This window comes from Capricornis sumatraensis, chromosome 8, assembly GCF_032405125.1.
Source record: "Capricornis sumatraensis isolate serow.1 chromosome 8, serow.2, whole genome shotgun sequence".
In the NCBI taxonomy this organism is placed as follows: Eukaryota; Metazoa; Chordata; class Mammalia; order Artiodactyla; family Bovidae; genus Capricornis; species Capricornis sumatraensis.
The window spans coordinates 93,142,749-93,161,523 of NC_091076.1; the positions used below are offsets into that span (position 1 = coordinate 93,142,749).

At 45.6% G+C, this 18,775-nt stretch overlaps 2 protein-coding genes across 3 annotated transcripts; both read right to left on the reverse strand.

Annotated features, from left to right (window-relative positions):
- Nucleotides 1-851: 851 nt before the first annotated feature.
- AARSD1 (alanyl-tRNA synthetase domain containing 1) lies at nucleotides 852-9,736 on the reverse strand. The gene is made up of 12 exons (XM_068976881.1): nucleotides 9,624-9,736; nucleotides 9,357-9,488; nucleotides 7,542-7,701; nucleotides 5,767-5,824; nucleotides 5,216-5,372; nucleotides 5,003-5,119; nucleotides 4,650-4,780; nucleotides 4,256-4,322; nucleotides 3,983-4,074; nucleotides 3,491-3,545; nucleotides 2,326-2,420; nucleotides 852-1,039 (listed from the first exon to the last, which is right to left on the reverse strand). Exons 1-12 carry the CDS (start codon nucleotides 9,660-9,662, stop codon nucleotides 904-906), a joined length of 1,239 nt encoding a protein of 412 aa, XP_068832982.1. The 5' UTR covers nucleotides 9,663-9,736; the 3' UTR covers nucleotides 852-903.
- A 3,059-nt stretch (nucleotides 9,737-12,795) lies between these two features.
- On the reverse strand, nucleotides 12,796-18,694 carry PTGES3L (prostaglandin E synthase 3 like). 2 transcript variants are annotated; one of them, XM_068976882.1, is made up of 7 exons: nucleotides 18,332-18,694; nucleotides 17,846-17,959; nucleotides 17,674-17,740; nucleotides 17,472-17,570; nucleotides 14,893-14,982; nucleotides 14,018-14,071; nucleotides 12,796-13,263 (listed from the first exon to the last, which is right to left on the reverse strand). In XM_068976882.1, the coding sequence occupies exons 1-7, from the start codon at nucleotides 18,337-18,339 to the stop codon at nucleotides 13,228-13,230; spliced, it is 468 nt and encodes a 155-aa protein (XP_068832983.1). In that variant the 5' UTR covers nucleotides 18,340-18,694; the 3' UTR covers nucleotides 12,796-13,227. The 2 variants fall into 2 exon arrangements, with proteins under 2 accessions (XP_068832983.1, XP_068832984.1); XM_068976883.1 differs by lacking the exon at nucleotides 18,332-18,694 and having other exon boundaries at nucleotides 17,846-17,977.
- Between the last annotated feature and the right edge of the window lie 81 nt (nucleotides 18,695-18,775).

Genomic DNA, 18,775 nt, shown 5'->3' on the forward strand with positions numbered 1-18,775 from the left:
CCAAAGTCTATGCTCTTAACCTCAAGATAAAGTCTTAGAGCCTTAAAGTCTCATTTATCTCATATTAATAATGACCCCAGCTTTCTCTTGGTTAGTTTTGCCTGGTATCTCTTTCTATCCTTTTCCTGCCTCAGTAGCAGACTTAGAACATCTTTCTACAAATATTTTTGTGGACTCTTAACCTATTTACAGTCATTGATAGTTTTTAATTCTGAAACAAAAGACTAGGAAAAAAGTAAGAGAAAACAAGGAGATGGGAGTCTAAGTCCTAAGCCAAGCCTCCGGCCTGATTCATATCTCCGTGGGCAGCTGCATTTCTATACAAGGAAAGACTGCAGCTGGATTTAGATAAATTGATACAGTTCATCAACGTAACATTCACGGGTAGGGTATGACTAACAGGAGCCGAATAAGAAAGCTGTTTAAGACTCACAGACTTAACAGACTTGTTGCCACGGGGGTGGAGGGAGGCGGAGGATTGGGAGTTTGGGATTAGCAGATGCAAATTATTATATATAGAACGGATAAAGAGCAAGGTCCTACTGTGTAGCATAGAGAACTATATTCACTGTCCTGTGACAAACCATAATGGAAAAGACTATGAAAAAGAATGTATAGTTTGTATAACTGAATCACTCTGCTATATAGCAGAAATTAACACAACACTGAAAATCAATTATACTTGAATAAAATTTTTTTAAAAAAAGGGAAGAAAGCTGTTTATTCACAAAGACACTGACTGCATAAGCACACTGGAATACACTGCATAAATTCGTCACTTGTCATATAAATATACATGGTACCACAATCATTTCAAGTCAAACTATTTTATTGTCCCAGAGACTCCTTCTGCAGTCTCAGGAGGCCCGCTATCAACGGAGGACCAGCGAGGCGCCCGAGTCCTCACTCCTCTGCGCTCTGCGTGCTGACGTATTCCTGGAGAAGCGCCTGCACCTCTGCCCGCCGGCTCATCTTCGTGGCCTTGCCCTGAAAGCGGCCTTTCTTTCCAGCTCCCTTGCCTTCCAGCACCTCAGCCACCCTGGGGAGCAGACAGACAGTCAGGGGCGTCTCTGAGGGAAAAGTCACGGGAAAAACAAGGCCAGTCCTGAAGCTTTCCTCATGGGCTGAGGCGGAAGGGAGAGAAAAAGTAGAAGGCTTCTAGAAATAGTTGTACAGGGGCACAAAGATACATGTACCGTGTTGATTTCAAGAGTGAATAACTAGAAACAACAGAAGTGCCTAGAAATGGGCTAAATTATGGCAACCTCCAGGGAGCAGGGCAAGCATAATCAGGGGTAAAGAGCTATAGACCCGAAGGCCTGTGGGAACAGCAGTGAGTGAAGCAACTGGGGCTGAGTGAGAAGGGAGGGCTCGCGGCACTGGCTGAGCCTATGGCGTCTCAAGAGGTGGCCGGCGCTTACTTCCGCACAGACGCTACCCTGCAGGCATGTGGACACAGAAATGCAAGAGCATGCCCTTTCCCACCCCCACCATTTTTGAAAAAAGCTAGAACTCTATACATTTTTAAGTAAAAATCTAATTTTAAAAGGTAGCAATTAATTTTGAAAATTTAAAATAGTACACAGGCCAAACCAGTCTATCTGGTAGGCCTCATCTGGCTAACCGTCAGGAGACAGACAGGCCTCATCTGGCCATCTGTCAGGAACCTCTGCTCTAAATACTTCTGTTTTCCTTTAATATTTTACAATGAACATGTATTTATCAGAGCCATCAAGGACTTCAAAAACCCTAAATGCCACAAAGAATATGACATACTCCACCTCCATAACTAATTTAAAATAAGAAAATACAAAAAATAAAAGTCCAACACAATTCTAATTTTTCTATAATAACTACATCAATGCCTTTTTTGATTCAGGGTCAAAATCCTAATTTTTTCCCCCAAGTTTGTCTGTGCCTCTATTTTGTGGATGCCTTAAGCACCTATTTCATCTGCCTAGGGAGAATCCAAAACCTATACTCATGCATCATTTACGAATCTCAACTTCTAAAAGAAAAAACACCAAGTACATTAGATTTGGAGACAAAAAGTCCTGGGCTTGAGTCTCAGTTCTCTCACTTTAACAGTGAGATCTGAGGCACAGGACGTGCTGTCCCTCATATAGAAAAGTGGTGATGAAATGATGGAAAAGTGGTGATGGGAATGATGGTGGCGATCATTGTTTCTGCTCAGCCAACCTCACACGGCTGTGATGGGATCAACGTGATGCAGATGCAGTGGCCCCTTGCATTCACCAAGGGCTGTGTTAGCAGGTTAGGCTTACAGGCTCTCCCACCCGCACACAGCTGTCCAGAGAAAATTACCTGGGCCCCAGGGTCTCCACGGCCTCAGCTGGTCCTGCCAGTAAGAAGAGTCCAGCACCTTTCTCATCGCCTACAGTTAAGAAGAGGAGGGTCTCCTAGGACGGAAGACAAGAAGATCAGCCCTGATACTTAACGATATGCAGCCAAACCCCTCTAAACTGCACTCTTTTCAGCCTTAAGAACACATTTTTATCATATTGCTATATATCAACACACTGTACATCTTAGACAATGTGATACATCGATTGTACTTTAAAGAAAAACAGCTTTTCCCCCTAAACCACAAGTGATATTCCTGATGAATGATAAGACAGCCCCTTCATTCTGGGGGCCATAAGGGACAAGAAACTTTGACAGTGGCTTTAGGAACTCAGGTTGAACATTAAGTAGGGGGCAGAAGGCTGCTGACCATGATTAAGGATAAAATGCCTTTCATAATCTGACTCCTGCCAACCTCTGGAGCCTGGCCACCCCACTGCCCTCCTACACTGTGCCTGCCACTGCCTAAACCTCCGTGTTTCCCTCAGCCTGGCCGCCCTGGCTCCTGTGTCTGCCAACTCCTAAGCAGTCTTCTAGGCCCCTGCCCTGAAGCCTCCTGAGCCTGACAGAGAAGGCACTCCTCTCACTCTAGCATCGACCACCCTAAATTACAAACATCAGCATACATAGCTATCTTCCCAAATAAAAGTGAGCTCCTTGAGAATATGTACTCTCTACACAGAATTATGAAGAGAGATGTACACACTGCTTGGCCAAGAGTGAATATTTCAAAGAGTATTTTTGGAGTAAAGGCAAAAGAGAGACCTGGACAGTCAGGACCGGGAGGAACGCCTGCCTGAGGCAAAGGTAAACAGAAGGGATGGCCTTCTAGGGACCAAGCCAAGCCCCATATTTCTGAAATCAGGCCCTTGGCACACATAAATATGGGTGGTAGGGAGGAATTACAGTTCTGATAAAAGGAGTTCCAAAGCTGGTAAATGTCACAGTCCCAGAAAGGTCAATACCACTGACCAAGTCTGACACGTAAAACAGAGCCTGGCTCATGGTTAGTGTTAAGAAAATGTCACTGAATGAATTTCTGTTTCCTATTTTTCACATGTTCATGAAGAAGACACCTTGTAAGGTCTCTAACTAGGGTGGACAGAGAACCTCACGTTCCTCTTACCTCTGACCCAATCTCATTGGCGATGATATTCATGAACTCAGAATCGCCGTCCTTCCTAAAACCAAGGACACAGATGTGAGACCCAGGCTGCAAATGGGGCTGGGAAACTGCAGGAAGCCCAGCTCCTCCTACTGGCCTCCCCGCTGCCTTTCCTGCAAAGTGCCAAAGAAAGAGGGCAAACGGAGGGCCAGCCAGATGTCCTTCTCGGCCTGAGCACGTTACAATAAGCTTTGCTTTATGTTGTTTCTACTTCCCTTAAACAGGATTCTCCCGGGTAAGCGGAGAATTGTTAGATGGTAAAGGATCTGAGGCAAAGTGCTAAGAAAGTTACAGTGAAGATGTTTGTATCAAACCCAGGAAACCTGGAAGGGAAAACATTACTCAGGGTCTTCTCAGTCTTGAGAATACGAGAGGGGTGACCGGCCTCCCACTCCTGCACTCTGTGCAGGGAAGAGGCTGAGCCCAAAGCCCAGCACCCCCGGCCTGTCTCACCTGTGTAATGTGATCACACCTCCCCAGTCTGGGCTGCTCCTAAGGCTGTGGGCAAGGTGCACAGCCAGGTCTCTGAGCAGATTCAGGTTGTTCTGAAATGGATGCTGTCAGTCAGTCATCCGGCGGGGAAAGGGTAACCAGAGGGAGCACTGTCTTCTCCCCTGGCCCCTCACTGCTGACACACTGCACAGCCGGTCAGGTGAGGGAGGGGCTGAGTCTGGGAGCCTGTTCAGGCAGAGCCCACGCCCTTTCCACCCTCCATGGATAAATCACCTTCTGCAGGAGTTTGCTGGAGTTCTGCAGCTTCTTCACTGCTTCCACGTGGTCCTCTGCTCCACACCTGCAAGAGAAAGGTTCGTGGAGGCCTCCTCAGTTGCCCAACTGCTTCTGGTGTTGGGCATAAATCAACAATGCCCCTCTTGATGGTGTGTCTCCCTCCAGATGGGACCCGGGGACATTTCGAGGGGGCCTCAGGAGGTTGCGGGGAGAGGATATAAAGGAAGAAACCATTCTGTGTGCATCTGGCTAACTACCCAAAGCGCTGCAGCATTTATGACTGCATCTCACCTCCCAGATATAAGAGTATTCTGTCTCGCGTGCAGGTGGGCAGGCTACACTCTGGCTGCCCAGGAGCTAAGAGTCGAGCCTGGGAAAGGGGCGTACGTACTTCAGCAGAGCTGTGAGCGCCTTCTCAATGCCATGACTCCTCTCCATCCACTTCAGCACCCGGTTCCCAGCCAGGAAGATCAGGTTGGTTTTGTTCTTTTTCCCCTTCTCAGTGCCCAGAATTTTAATGACCTACATGAGACAAGAACGTAACATACACAGATATACATGGATAAGCCATAGCGGTGCTGGAGGGTAAAAGAGACCAAGATCTCCCCAAACAGCTCAGGAGCAATAATGGAGTGACTTCACTCAGGACCCCTCGGGTGTCCCCTCCGTCACTCCCAGCCCTGCTGTGATCCCCTACCCCTGACACCCTCTCTCCCATCCATTCAAGAGCCCTTTCTCACCTACCTGAAGGTCACTGAGATTTCTCACATGGGTCCCGCAACACATATTGGAATCAATGTTCTGGATGGTAACAACTCGAATAGGCCCAGCATGATCATCCGGCAAACCCCGGCCCCTCACCTGGAACGCGAGGAGAGGAGGAGGGCTGTCTGAATTTTGATGAGGAGCCCTCGGGTGGGCACTGTCCAGAAGCCACCCCGCTGGCTCTCCCCTCACCTGCTCCACCTCTGGATCATCCAGGCTCAGTTCTCGCACATTCACTGGCAGCCGATCTCGGATTTTTTCATTGACACTCTGCTCGATGGCAGCTACTTGCTCTGCAGTCACAGAGGGGCTGTCCAGCTCAATGACACTCCGGAGTCGCCCCAACTCCCTGCCAGAAGTAGAGTGGTCACAGGATGCTGATGGGGACGATGAACAGTATAAGGAAGATTATCATTTACAGAGCATGTTCATATAAATGCTGTTATTGAATCCTCACAAAAATGTCACAAGGCAGGGACTGTCTCTTCCATTTTACAGGTGAGGGGGTTAATACTAAGGAACATGATCAAGGTCATGCAGCTGGGATTCACCCTCTAGGTCACTGGGCTCCAAATTCTATGTTCACTCCTAAGCAAAGGCAGATGTTTCTCAGGGGGAAACACAAAGTCATCCACCACCCCATCTTCATGGGGACCAGGTGAGCACGGCAGATTTTATCTTCCTGCCCCTAACCCAAGAGGAGCTGGCAGTCAGGGACCCATGCCGGACAGTCCCCTGCTCACCATGATGTTGTCTTCAGCCCAAAAAGATCATCAGCAACCGCGGTGATGAGATGCTGCCCTGAACAGAGAGAGGAGACAGGAGAAGAGTAAAGAGCCCAGGCAGTCACACAATCCCCATGTCAATGTCATCCCAGAAATTCTGCTGAAGACCTGCTGGACACTGGGTAATACTCTTGAGAGATACTTTATTGAAAATCCTCAGAATTCTGCAAGCTTTATGACGCCATTTCATGAATGAGGAAATCGAGGCCTAGATAGATCAAATAAATGACTTGCCAAGGCAAGGTACTTCGTCAGAGGCAGGATTTGAACTCAGGTTCTCATTGAGCCACATCCATTGATTTGACAAAAAGAAAATTTTTTAGGCATTTTTTTGGTTTTGTTTTGAATTTTTGTTTTTTTCCTAGCTTCACCACACAACTTACAAGACCTCTCAGTTCTCCAACCAGGAACTGAACCTGGGTCACAGCCGTAAACCTGGAGCCCTTGCCAGTAGGCCACCAGGCAACTCCCCATTTGACAGAAATTTATCAAGTGCCTACACATAAAGGAACAGGGCTTGATACTAGAGATACGGTGTTATCCCTGATAGATGACAGTGAGGAGGCGGAAAAAAAGCAAGAGGAAAAGAAGGGCCAACTGTGAAAGCAAGGGGAACAAGACAGCCAAAGGCCTTGAAGGAGGAAACAAGCAGGGTATACTGAAGAAATCAATAGAAGGCCAGAATGCAGAGAGCAGGAAGCAGGGATACTGGATGAGGCTGGAGTAGGTAAGCACCAGCCCAGGCTGCTCTTACAGCCCATGACAAGATGTTTGGCTTTAGCATGAGATATAGGCAGCCTCTGAAAAGCTTGAAAGCTGGAAGCGGCTTGATCGGATTTTCAGTTTTAAATTATTCTGGCTGCTCTATGGAGAATGGGCTGCAAAGTAGCAAGACTGAATGTGGGGAGAGTAGCCAAAGGGCTATTACAGAGGGCGGGGGAAGAGATGGCGAGAGGTGGGACAAGGACAACGGCGTTGACAGTGAAAGTGGGCAGAGGAGTATTGAGAAAGTAAACTGACAGGACGCAGACTGACTGGCTATCCCTAAAGAGGGGTCTGAACAGACTCTGAGGATTCAAGCAACTGGGTAGATGCTGATGCCATGCACTAAACATAGAGAAGGCAAACGAAAAACTAGATCTGGGGGAGGGGGTGGCTTTTTAATTCCATTTTGGACATTTTGAGTATAAGAAGGCTATGAGACATATCCAGATGAAGATATCCAGTGGGAGTAAGTAACTTAAATCCAGCAGTTATTCTAATACTTTAACTGGTCATTTTGGAGGTTTCTTTTTTTTGGCTGTGCTTGGTTTTTGTCGCTCTGCGTGTGCTTTCTCTAGTTGTCATGAGCAGGGGCTACTTCCCTGTTGTGGTGCCCAGGCTTATTCACTGCGTCAGCTTCTCCTGTCGCAAAGCATAGGATCTAAAGTATGTGAGCTTCAGCAGTTGCAGCACATGGGCTCAGTAGCTGTGGTGCACGTGGAATCTTCCTAGACCAGGGATTGAACGTATTTCCCCCACATTGGCAGGCACTCTTAACTACTGAACCACGAGAGAAGTCTTGCTCATTTTGTGTTTATAACGTTTATCACGTCTTGCCAGAATCCTGATTCTGAATATGTCTGTCTCTTCTAAAAGGTTAACTCCTGGAGAACCCACACCATATCTCAATCATCTTGACATTCCCAAACAGCAACTGCCCCTGCTAGAGGTATCCCATCCCACCCATCTACCTGAATGCTGCTGCATGTGGTCAAACCTCCGTTCCCAGTCCACCCGGACTTGAACCTCAGTCCCAGGGGTCAGGGGCGTCTGGGTGAAATGATCAGCCTGGGTGCCCCGGCGAGTCACTCTCAGCACAGAGATGTCATTGATTGTACCACGGTCATCAGGCTGCATAAAGAAGTAAAGATAATCAGTGGTGGCAGGTAGGGCTTACCTAACTCCTGGAATCAAAGACTCTCCAGGGCAAGTATGTGAGAAACACACCCAAAATTTGAGATTCCCTAAGGGAGAAAGGCAACGCCAAGTGAGGTGGTCCATTTTGTTCCAGGAGGGAACTGTCTCTGTCCTCTTCACTCTGAACACCTGTATATTTTGGTCTTCAGAACAGAATAACAGAGTTAAACATTGTAACTATACCAAGGAAACTTTTAGTAAAACCCAAAGAACTTAACCCTCACTCTCATTGCTTGGTTTAGATTCTTCTCTTTCAACAGTTTCTAAAATGATCAGAATTTTTCTCCCTCCTTCCATTCTATCTTCTTCACTGCTACTAGGATTAAACTATAAAAATATGAAGTATTACAAAATACAACTGCTTACAAGACACTGTGCCTGCCCAAGAATACAATGTAAATAAGGCATGGTCCCTCATGCAAATAAAGAGTCTGGAAAAGATACAGACATGCTAACAGACAATTGCAAAATGACCTACAGCCTGCTATAGTTTAAAAAAGTACACTGCTCTAGAGAAGTTCAAAGGAAAGGGACCTAACAATCTTGGGAAATCAGGGAAGACTTCCTGGAAGAGGTGGTATATAAAATGAGACTCACTATGGATACCGGATATCACAGGTTTTCCTTCAGCAGATCAGAAAACCTCTGTGCTGGACAGTTTACTGAGTACGTTCTCTCACATAATTTCTTTGCCTAAGTACTTTTATAGCTCACCACAGCTTCCTGAATGAAGTTCACACACCTTAACACATTCTTCAAGGCCCTCTGAAATGGCCCCCACTTAGCTTTCCAAAGCTATCTCTAGCCTGTCATCAACACTTACCATAAGCTCCAACTATATGGGACTATTTGAAGTTAACCAGACTTGTCAGATTCTTTCAGGCTTCCCTGCCTTCGACTGTGCTACTCTCTCTGCTGGGAAAGCCTCTCTCACAATGCCCACCTTTGAGTGAGTATCCTCCTTTCTCAAGTTCTCACTGGATCTTGTCCCTACCCCATCACAGTACTGGTAAGTCTGCCCTCTCTTGTGCTGCTTCAGAGGAAACTTTTTCCTCTGTGCTAAACATGCTAATGGAATTCTGACCTCAGGTCCTTTGCACTTATTCTCCCTCCCTGGAAATACTTCCCCTCCCCCACCAGCACCACCAGATGACAGGAACGGCTTACCTCCCCCTTCCCTTAGTTCTTGACTAAACTAACTTGTCCTCTACCCAGGAGATCATCCCATCACTCTCTTTCCCTCAAACTTTAGTTTTCTTCATAGAACTTATCCGAGCTGGTATACTATTTATCTAGTAACCATTTTGTCTGTTTCCTCCAACAAATACACTATGTAGGCAGAAACACTTTCTCGTTCAACCTTTATCCTCAGAGTCTGGAACAATACCAAAGAGGATATTTTAAGGCTGGATAAGTATCCGTTGATAAGTATCTGTTGAGTGAACAAATGAGCTGAATTGAGCTAATTTCCAACTGTATTCATTACAGCTGAGACTGAGAGACAAAAGACACTTCTCACTGGGTGAGAAAGGAATTGAGGGCTTCCTGGGAAGGGAAGGGAGGGGAGGGGAGCGAGATGGGCCTGGTACCTGTCCCCCGCCCTCGGGGAAAAGCAGCGTGTCTTCCAGTACCACTTGGAAACCGCTCAGCACTTCCTTCTTGCCGTTGCTTCCTTCGGTGTGCAGCTCCGCGGGACGGCAGGAGACCACGGTGGTGGTGAACTGGGTGGAGAGGGATGCGAAAGTAAGCCGCGACCCCAACCCTCAGCGCACCGGACTGAATCCAGCTCGGCGCCCCCTCGCCCAGCACCGCCGCACCCGCTCGGAGCAACAGGTTTCCCGCCCCGCTGGCCGCACCTCTCTGGCGTAGCTGTCCCGCTGACACCGAAACGCCATCGCTGCTGTCTCCCGGGACGTGGGGATGCGCGCTCACCGAAACGCCCGGCGGCGGACGGAGAGCAAAGTGGGACAATCTTCACGCCGGACACGTCTCTGCGCAGGCGCAGCAGGGCAAAGAACGGGATGCGGTTTGGACAAATTTATATAAAACGCGACTTGCCGGCGCTCGGAATTGTTTAGCGACTGTTTGTGAAAAGGACCAGAAAAAAAAAAAAAAAAAACAACAAGACAAAACTGCTGTCTGAACTTGTCGAAGCACTTCGTTTGGCCCCTTTGGAGGGACATAATTCGGACCCGCAGAAGGCCGGTCGTTAGAAACGTGGATGGTACTGGTTTGAGAATACACACAGCAGCGCCGCCCAGTGGAATTATAATACAAGCCACATATATGCATAATATTTTTATTTAAATGACCATATCTAAATTTTTTCATCATGTAATGAGTATTTTAAAATAAGAGTTTCTCCCCCACCCCGTACAAAATTTTCGAAACCTGATGTGTATTTTACACTTACAGCACTTCTCAGTTGGGGCTATCAATATTTCAAGTACTCAGTAACCATGTGTGACCATTGCTACCTAATTGGACAGTGCAGATAAAGAGATTAAAAGAAGTTAAACTGCAATCAGTGTCTTAAAACGTTAAACGAGTTAAAAGTTTAGATTAACTTTCTTTCTGCTGTTTTGCTGCTAAGTGCTCAGTCGTGTCGGACTCTAGGACCCCATGGATTGTAGCCCACCAGGCTCCTCTGTCCATGGGATTTTTCCAGGCAGGAATACTGGAATGGATTGCCATTTCCTCCTCCAGGTTCTGTTCTTTTAAATTAACTAATAAAAAGCTTGAAGTCTCCAGATGCTTCAGAATTTAGGATTTTCCTGATTTTAGGCAGTAATGCAGACCATACCTATATGTTACCTAATGTATTCCATTTGGAATTCTGGAGCAACCCCTTGTGATCAAATGTATGAATATTTATACTGAGAAATAAATGCACTAAACCGAATAAACAAAGACTATAAATAGCCTAACATCATTTTAGGTCATGTTTTGATGCCAGATGAGTTTTGTTGTTAATTTTTTAAACTCATATTTTAGAACTTTTCAGTTTTCAGAATTGTAGGCGAAGAGAGATATGCTATACAAGTTCAGGTCCCAGCTTTGCCACTTACTGTAACCTGTTTGAGCACTATTAAGAAAAGACTTAATTATTTTATACGGTTGATATGAAGTTCAATTAAGATATAAAGTTTACTTAGATAATATATAAATACTGTGCTTAGTCACTCAGTTGTGTCTAACTCTTGCAACCCCATGGACTGTAGCCTGCTAGGCTCCTCTGTCCATGGGATTTCCGAGGCAAGAATACTGGAGTGGGTTGCCATCTCCTTCTCTAGTGGATCTTCCCAACCCAGGAATCGAAGCCAGGTCTCGTGAATTGCAGGCAAATTCTTTACTGAGGAAGGTTCTAAAAAGAAACATTAGTCACTAATGAACAATAAGCGATCTCATAATTTAAAGCAAATGAAACCAAGGAATTCCCTGGTGGTCCAGTGGTTAGGATCCTGCACTTTCATTGCTGAAGGCCTGGGTTCAATCCCTGGTTCGGGTACTAAGATTCTGCAAGCCTTGCAGGGCCGCTGGAAATAAAATAAATAAATCAAGCAAATCAAGCCAAGTATAATTTTATCTTGGCAAATACCTAAAAGGGTTTGGAGAATGGAGCACTCTTGGTGGTGGAAGTGAAAATCGGTATTTCATCTAAGAACAACTTAGCAACAGCTTTCAAAATGTTTACATGTATCTGCTCTTTGACCTAACAATTTCACTTCTAGAATTTACACTATATGTACTCCTTGGCAGTCCAGTGGTTAGGACTCAGTGGTTCCACTGCCAGGGCCCAGGTTCAATTCCTTGTGGGAGAACCAGGGTCCCACCTGGTTCTAGCAGGGGGTAGAGGTGAGGGGTGGTGTGGATTTACCCTACATGTTCTTGCCAAACATGTGAAGATGTACTTTTTAATGCAAGGAAATTTCAATTTTCACCTTCGTGAAAACTGAAAAAGACCAAATTGATAAGGAACCAGTTAAATTATGGAAAATATGTTCAACTGAATAACATAGAGCCATAAAGAAGAGTCAGATCTATGTACACTGACTTGGGAAGAACTCCAATATATATTAAGTGAAAAAAAGCAGGGTGCAAGATATATATAATAGTGTGAGCCCCACTACACATGCACACACTGCATTTGCCCATGCATGTGTTAAATCTTAATATATATTGTACTGTATATACACAATACAGGATACTGTTTATGTTCCAGACATGTTATATATTGTTTTATATATAATTATATAAATTATAGGTATTATATAATTTATAATATTATATATAGATATGTTTATTGAAGAAACTATTAACAGTGGTTACAGCTATTAAGAGAATACAAATCCTACTTTACATTGTACACCTTTCTATACATTTAATTTTTTAAACTGAGTCCATGAATTACTGATATAAATTTTGGTTTCTTTAAACAAATCTCAGTACTTTACCCTGAGTTCAAGGGCAAGGTTTGGGTATTGAATTTTGTTTAAGTCACAGTTTAAGTACACATTAGGTAATCAAAAAATGTTTATGGATGAATGGGGTAGCTGATGAATGGAGGAGTAAAGAGACATAGGCATTAACTAATGTAACAATTAGCTTTAAAAGTATAAAGATATTTCTGGAGTATGCAGGAAGCTGAAGTGGGTTTCTGGCTGATGCTAGAGATGGCAGTGTTAGCCATACCATGATAGACTGGATCCTGCTCTGAAGATCAGAGCATAGGTCTGGGCATGGAAAAGTTCCTCAGCTTGGTTACAAGTCTGCTCCCAACATCTTTGTTCTTCCAATCTCGACAGTAAGGGCCAGGACATCTGACACCCACCTCTCCACTGGAAAGGAGCTATAGAGGGGGAAGAGGCTTGCCTCCAGGAGGGAGAAGTACCAGAAGGAAAGAGACAGAGAACAGTTCCTAGAGATTTATTATAATCTATATGTTGTTTCTGTGGGTTTTACTTTAAGACATACACACACACAGGCTCAAATACTCAAGAAAGCCTTGATGAGTACAAATACAAAGATTATGGCCAATCCGTAGGAAGTCAAAGGCCCCATCTGTCTGCTCCTCTCCTATCCTGCCATCTGATACAGCAGCCATATCAAGTGCCTAAGAAAAAAAAAATAAAACATGAAGGAGGGAATTCCCTGGCAGTCCAGTGATTAAGACTCTGCACTTCCAATGCAGGGGGTGCAGGTTCAATTTCTGGTCAAGGAACTAGGACCCTACATGCTGCAGAGCACGGCAAATAATAATAATAAATAAAATGAAAGCAATGGAAGAAATTTAAAAAAAAAAATGACGGAAGACCCTTAATAAAAAGCTTCTAGGAAAGTTCAGAGATCTCAGAGGACGCTGGTACACCATCAAGGAGCTGACAGAGATGCAAGTCCTGGCTTGTTAGAGTGACTAGACGATAGCCACAGCTTCCTCTTCAGCTCTGCTGTCACAGAAAGTTAGTTACTTGTTGCATCGGCACTGTCAGAATCATCCTAGAGAAAAAAGAAGACAGAAACACCTGAAGAGTCTGCAGTGGACATCTGTGTTCACAAAAGCTGCTCACTCCCTCTGCTGCTGCTGCTCCTGCTGCTGCTGCTGGTACTAAGCCCACTAGGCTCGTCTGTCCCTGGGATTCTCTAGGCAAGAACACTGGAGTGGGTTGCCATTGCCTTCTCCAATGCATGAAAGTGAAAAGTGAAAGTGAAGTCGCTCAGTTGTGCCCGACTCTTAGCGACCCCATGGACTGCAGCCTACCATGCTCCTCCGTCCATGATATTTTCCAGGCAAGAGTACTGGAGCGGGGTGCCATTGCCTTCTCCGTCACTCCCTGTAACTCCCTCCAAAGTTTTCTTTGGTGATTTTCTAAATCACACAACTTCTAGGGAGCCTAACACAGAAGGATTTAAATTTTGGATGATAAAATAAGCCACTGGTACTCTAAGCAGCACTGTGCCATGAATCATTTAATATGAGAATTTCAACAACTGGTCCTTACAGCTGTATAGATAATAAACAGGGCCAGGCCTGCTCTAAAATGGAGAAGCAGAAGGGAAGAGATGGAAAGGAGGAAGGGCTTTCTGGGGTTTTCTAAAGCATTAAAGAAGGACATTTGACCTCCTGTGTCAAATTCAGATTTGGCTAACGTGCACTGAGAATTATGATATGCTAGAGACTGGGATCTTTCTAGTATCTTTATTTTTAAGGACAGAAAGGAAAGTGAAGGGTTAAGGAACAGGCTTTACTTACATCCAGATCATCCATTGCAGGGGGTGGTCCCTTGGTGCTGACCTTTTTCAAAAGCTGGTAGGAAGAGAAGAGGAGTCACAGGAGATAAGAGTGAAGGAAGAGCAACCTGCATATCAATGAACCATCGGAAAATGGCCCCAGGCAAACAGTTGCCCCAGTTTTAAAGCCCCTATAACACTGGAATAACTGGAGAAAAGTACATTGATCCCCTTTTTAAAAGGAAATTTAAACACACACACATACACACCCTAACAAATCTGGGTTAGTGTCTATTAGTGTTTTTGCAACTTGAATAAATAGTAGCTGAAATTCTGAAACCAAATATCTTATGCAATGTGCAAGTTATTGGGAAACAGTGATTTATTTTGTGATGTGAATTTTTAGACTGAATAGTTCGAGTTTCCCCTGAAGCTGTCTGGGTCATGAAAAATACACACACATATGTAAAGAAAACAGAAGAGAGAACAAGAATTACAGAAAAGTAGGAAAAGGTTTTGCCAAACTTCTTCAGAATACAGGCTCTGCTCTAAACAGTGAATAAATCTGTTTATAGTTTCACGGACAGAATATTCATTTCTTGCATCCCTACTAAACAATGCGCAAAACATATAAAGACTACCACACCAATAAGCAGCCTGCCGGGAAGCTCACATACTTCTGCCTAGCCTGATGACCCTGGAGGAGGGCATGGCAACCCACTCCAGTATTCTTGGAAGATCCCCATGGAGAGAGGAGCCTGGCAGGTTACAGTCTATGGGGTTGCAGAGTCAGACACGACTGAGTGACTAAGCAGAGCACAGCACAGTTGATGACAATCCTTGAGTGTGTGTGGAGGGGCACCAAAAATGATTGAGATGGGCAGAAAATGGAATTACCTCTGCATAATGCTCCACCTGAGCCAGCTCCACTTCTTCATCCCCTTCCCAGTCTCTCCAGTTATCAAAGTCCACAGACAACCACACTGGCTGCAGGAGAAAAGCACACATAGTCCCAGGTCAGGAAGGCAGCAGCAGAGGTGCACAGATGAGTGTGGACATGTGTGGGAGCATGTTTGGGGGAAAGAGAGTCATTGGGGGTATCATCTTTCCCCTTTGACTAACCCCTCCTCTGGGCTGCCATGTCAGCAGCAGCAGCAACAGCAAAGGTTGACCAAGAACTTACTAAGTGCCAAGCACGATGCCAGGCACTGTAGAGGATGGAAAAGCATAAACTCTGCCCTCCAGGAGCAGACTGACTAGAGAGATAACACATCTAGAAAGACAATTGTATCATAAAGCATCCTAGGAGTCAACAAAGCTGCATTCCCTGGAATCAGAGACAACTCTTGGAGGCTGATACTCTAGGTTCCCATGCTTAGACAGGGAAAGAAGTTGTTCACTCATTCACTGAACAGGTGTTTACTGAACACATACTATGTGATTCTGAGGTTGGCACTAGGATTATTAAAACATTTAATACTGAGTCCCAGCCAGCAAGAAGCCAAGTAAGGGGACTTCTCTGGTAGTCCAGTGGTTAAGAATCTACCTTGCGATGCAAGGGATGCAGATTTGATCTCTGATTGAGGAACTGAGATCCCACATGCCACGGAGCAACTAGGCCCACCAGCTACAACTACTGAAGCCTGCATGCTCTGCAGCCCACACGCCTCAACTAGAGTGTCCAGGCACCACAACAAAAGATCCTGCATGATGCCACAATGAAGATCCCACATGCCACAACTGGATCCAGCACAGCCAAATTAATAATAAAAATAAATTTATAAAAAGAAGTAGGGAAGGGAAATGTAAATAAATTATAATACACTGTGGAAAGCGTGACAGTGGCTTAGGGGGTAGTATGGGAAACCAGGCTTCTTGGGGTTTCAGGGCTCTGCCTTGAAGGATGAGCAGGGGTTAGGTGGGCAAAGGTAGTGATAATGGAGAGTTTCTAGGAACAAGGCACAGTAAGAGGTAAACAATAGCCTGGTGCGTGAAAAAGAGTTGCAAACAGTTTGCTGTGGCTGAAATGTGAAGTCCGAGGCAGAGAGTAAAGTGGTGTGAGGCTGCAGAAGGCAGGAATAGCAAAATCACAAGCTTATATACCACACTGCACTGTGGTGCTGAGACTTCAACCCAAACGGCAGAAGCTACACATTCAAATGCCTAAGCATGTCAGAGAGACAATGAAAAGAAGTGAAGTGAAGTGGACCACATGCCCTATTTAAAGCTCAAACTCCAGGCATTTGAGAATTTAGACCAATGTGGTCAGAGTCTTCAGTTTCCAAGAGAAGTTGAGAATCTGGATTTTTAGGTGAAATCTCTCTTTTTTTCTTAATCTCTCCTTTAAAAAAAAAATCCAGGTCTTTTATTTTCTTTACACCTTACTTGATGGGTTGCAACAGTTCAGGCTCCCTTTCACTGGTTCTCATGAAGTGTCCTTCTCTAGGCAGGGCAGGCGGGTGCTTCAGCTGAACTCAAGGACGTTTCTCTTTGGCTTCCTTCCATATTTCTTCACACATTTCAGGAAGCTACCTCAGCTCTTAGAATGCTTAATATGCTTTTGGCAAGAATCCTGCCCTTAACTTGTTTGTTTACAAAGATGCCAATAGCATGCTGGGTAACACTGTAGACTCTTCCAGTGTTGCTATGTTCCAATTGTAACATTTGCGGGGTATTCATTTTTGAATAGTGCCCCTTCCCTTTAGATCTACAACATCACCTTCCTTGTAGATTCACATGTATGTGGCCAAAGGAACAACTCCATGTTTCTAAAGGCCTAGAGAACACGTAGCGGGTGCCCCTCCTCTTTCCTTGTTGGTCATTTTGGTGAATTACTGGAAGACGGTGGTTCTGGCCAAGAGGTGAAATCTCCACATTTTTAAATGTAAGTAACCCTTCAAAATAATTTTCAACACTGAGAAGACTGCTAAAAGTGAAATCTGAGAGCCAGATCCAGCCAGCAGGCAGCCAATTTTCAACTTTTAGGGGAAAAGAAGCCACTGGAGGGTTTTAAGAGGAAGAGTGACAGGGTCAAATGTGTGTTTTGGACAGACCATGTTGAATGCAGAAGGGCTGAAAATATGCAATAAACCTCACCCAGAAATGGATAGGGCCTGAATTAGGAAGACATGAAATCATGGATTCAAGACTATTTAGGAGAGGACTTCCCTGGGGATCTAGTGGTTAATGGGTTCCATCCTTGGTTGTGGAACTAAGATCACACATGCTTCAGAGCAACTATGCCCTTGCACAACTAGAGTTCATGCACCCCAATGAAAGATCCTGCCTGCAGCAAGTAAGACCTGATGCAGACAAATAATTTTTTTAATGCATTATTTAGGAGGTCAAATAGGCAAGACCTGGTGAGTAACAGAATGTTTGTGGGAAAGGAGCCAAGGCTGATTCCCAGACCTAGCTTGGGTACCTGGGTACACAGAGCACATAGGAGAAAAAGCAGCCACTTCCCACACACCCACCTTGATATCCTCCTTGGTGAGCCTGGGCCAGGCCACCTTCTCCTTCCATTTCCTCACAAAGCAAGTAATGGAGCGGCCAGAGCGCTTATCCCGGGAGTCCTGCCAGATAGAGCTTCACTTTTAGGGTCCGAGGTTTAGAATGAATCTCCAGTTTCCCAAACAGCTTTCCCATCCAGTCCTTACTGTTCCACCCCACCCTTACCTTGCAGTTCACCTTGGCATAGAACTCAATCTCATTGTAAAACTCCACTCCATCAGGATTCTTGCAGCTGAGGAGACAATACTGCTAAAGAGATGAGGAAGGCTGAGAGTGGGGGGCAGCAGAGAAAGGAAAGATTCCCAGGAAGTGGGAGGGGGAGGGGGGCGGGGGTTACCTGAACACAATGCGGTGGTCTTCGATGAGCACGTGAACATCCGTGCTGTCCTCAACACAAAACTCCATGAACACATACTTGGGCCTGTCGTACCACAGGGTCCGGGCATGCTGCCTGAAGAGGAGTTGAGGTGGGGCTTCATAGCCGTGTGAGAGGGAAGGCAGGGAATTTGGGGAAGGTGGAGGGAAAACACAGTGACGTTTTATGCTACAGCACGGTCAAAGCGGGTCAAATAAGACTGAAGGGAGTGGAAGCGGGGCTGACAGGATTGGGGTGTGCGGTGAGGGGGAACCTGAGAAGAAGCGGAAAAGTGAGAGAGTAGAGAGGTAAGGGAGACATGGAGAATATTCAGGTCACAATTCTCTTCACCACCCCAAGGGTACAGACCCGGAGTCCAGGGCTTCCTTGGGACCTCACAGAACCTGGAGCGCCCAGAAAACATAGAGAAGCGACTCTCTAGTGAAAGTGGCGGCCAGAAGCACTTACCGTGCCATGGCTGCTCCCGCTGCCCTGCGGCGTTTGGAGTCCGAGGCAGGGGCTGCTATCTTTAGATCCTGGGGACGCCCCCAGCAGCTGCCTCTCCTTATATGGTCGGGGAAAGGGTTTAGAGGAACGGGAAACGTTGCCTAAGCCAAGGGATTCGCATTCTAAAGGGTCTCTGGGAGAGCACAGTCCCTGCAGACCTTCACATCTCGGGATCTCCAGAAATATACACGTTAGAACAGACGACCTGCCAGCCGGAACCAGAGGAAGGGCTAGAGGTCGATACACACGGATGGACTTGTCCTGGCTTCATTCACCTGTTTCTCCAATGCTCAGTATACTCAGCGCCCGACGCAAACCAGGCTCTCAATTTAAAAAACCATTGGCCAGAATTAAACACCGAAGGAAGTCGGGCCCCGGGTGACGGCTCAACTCGGTGACGTATGA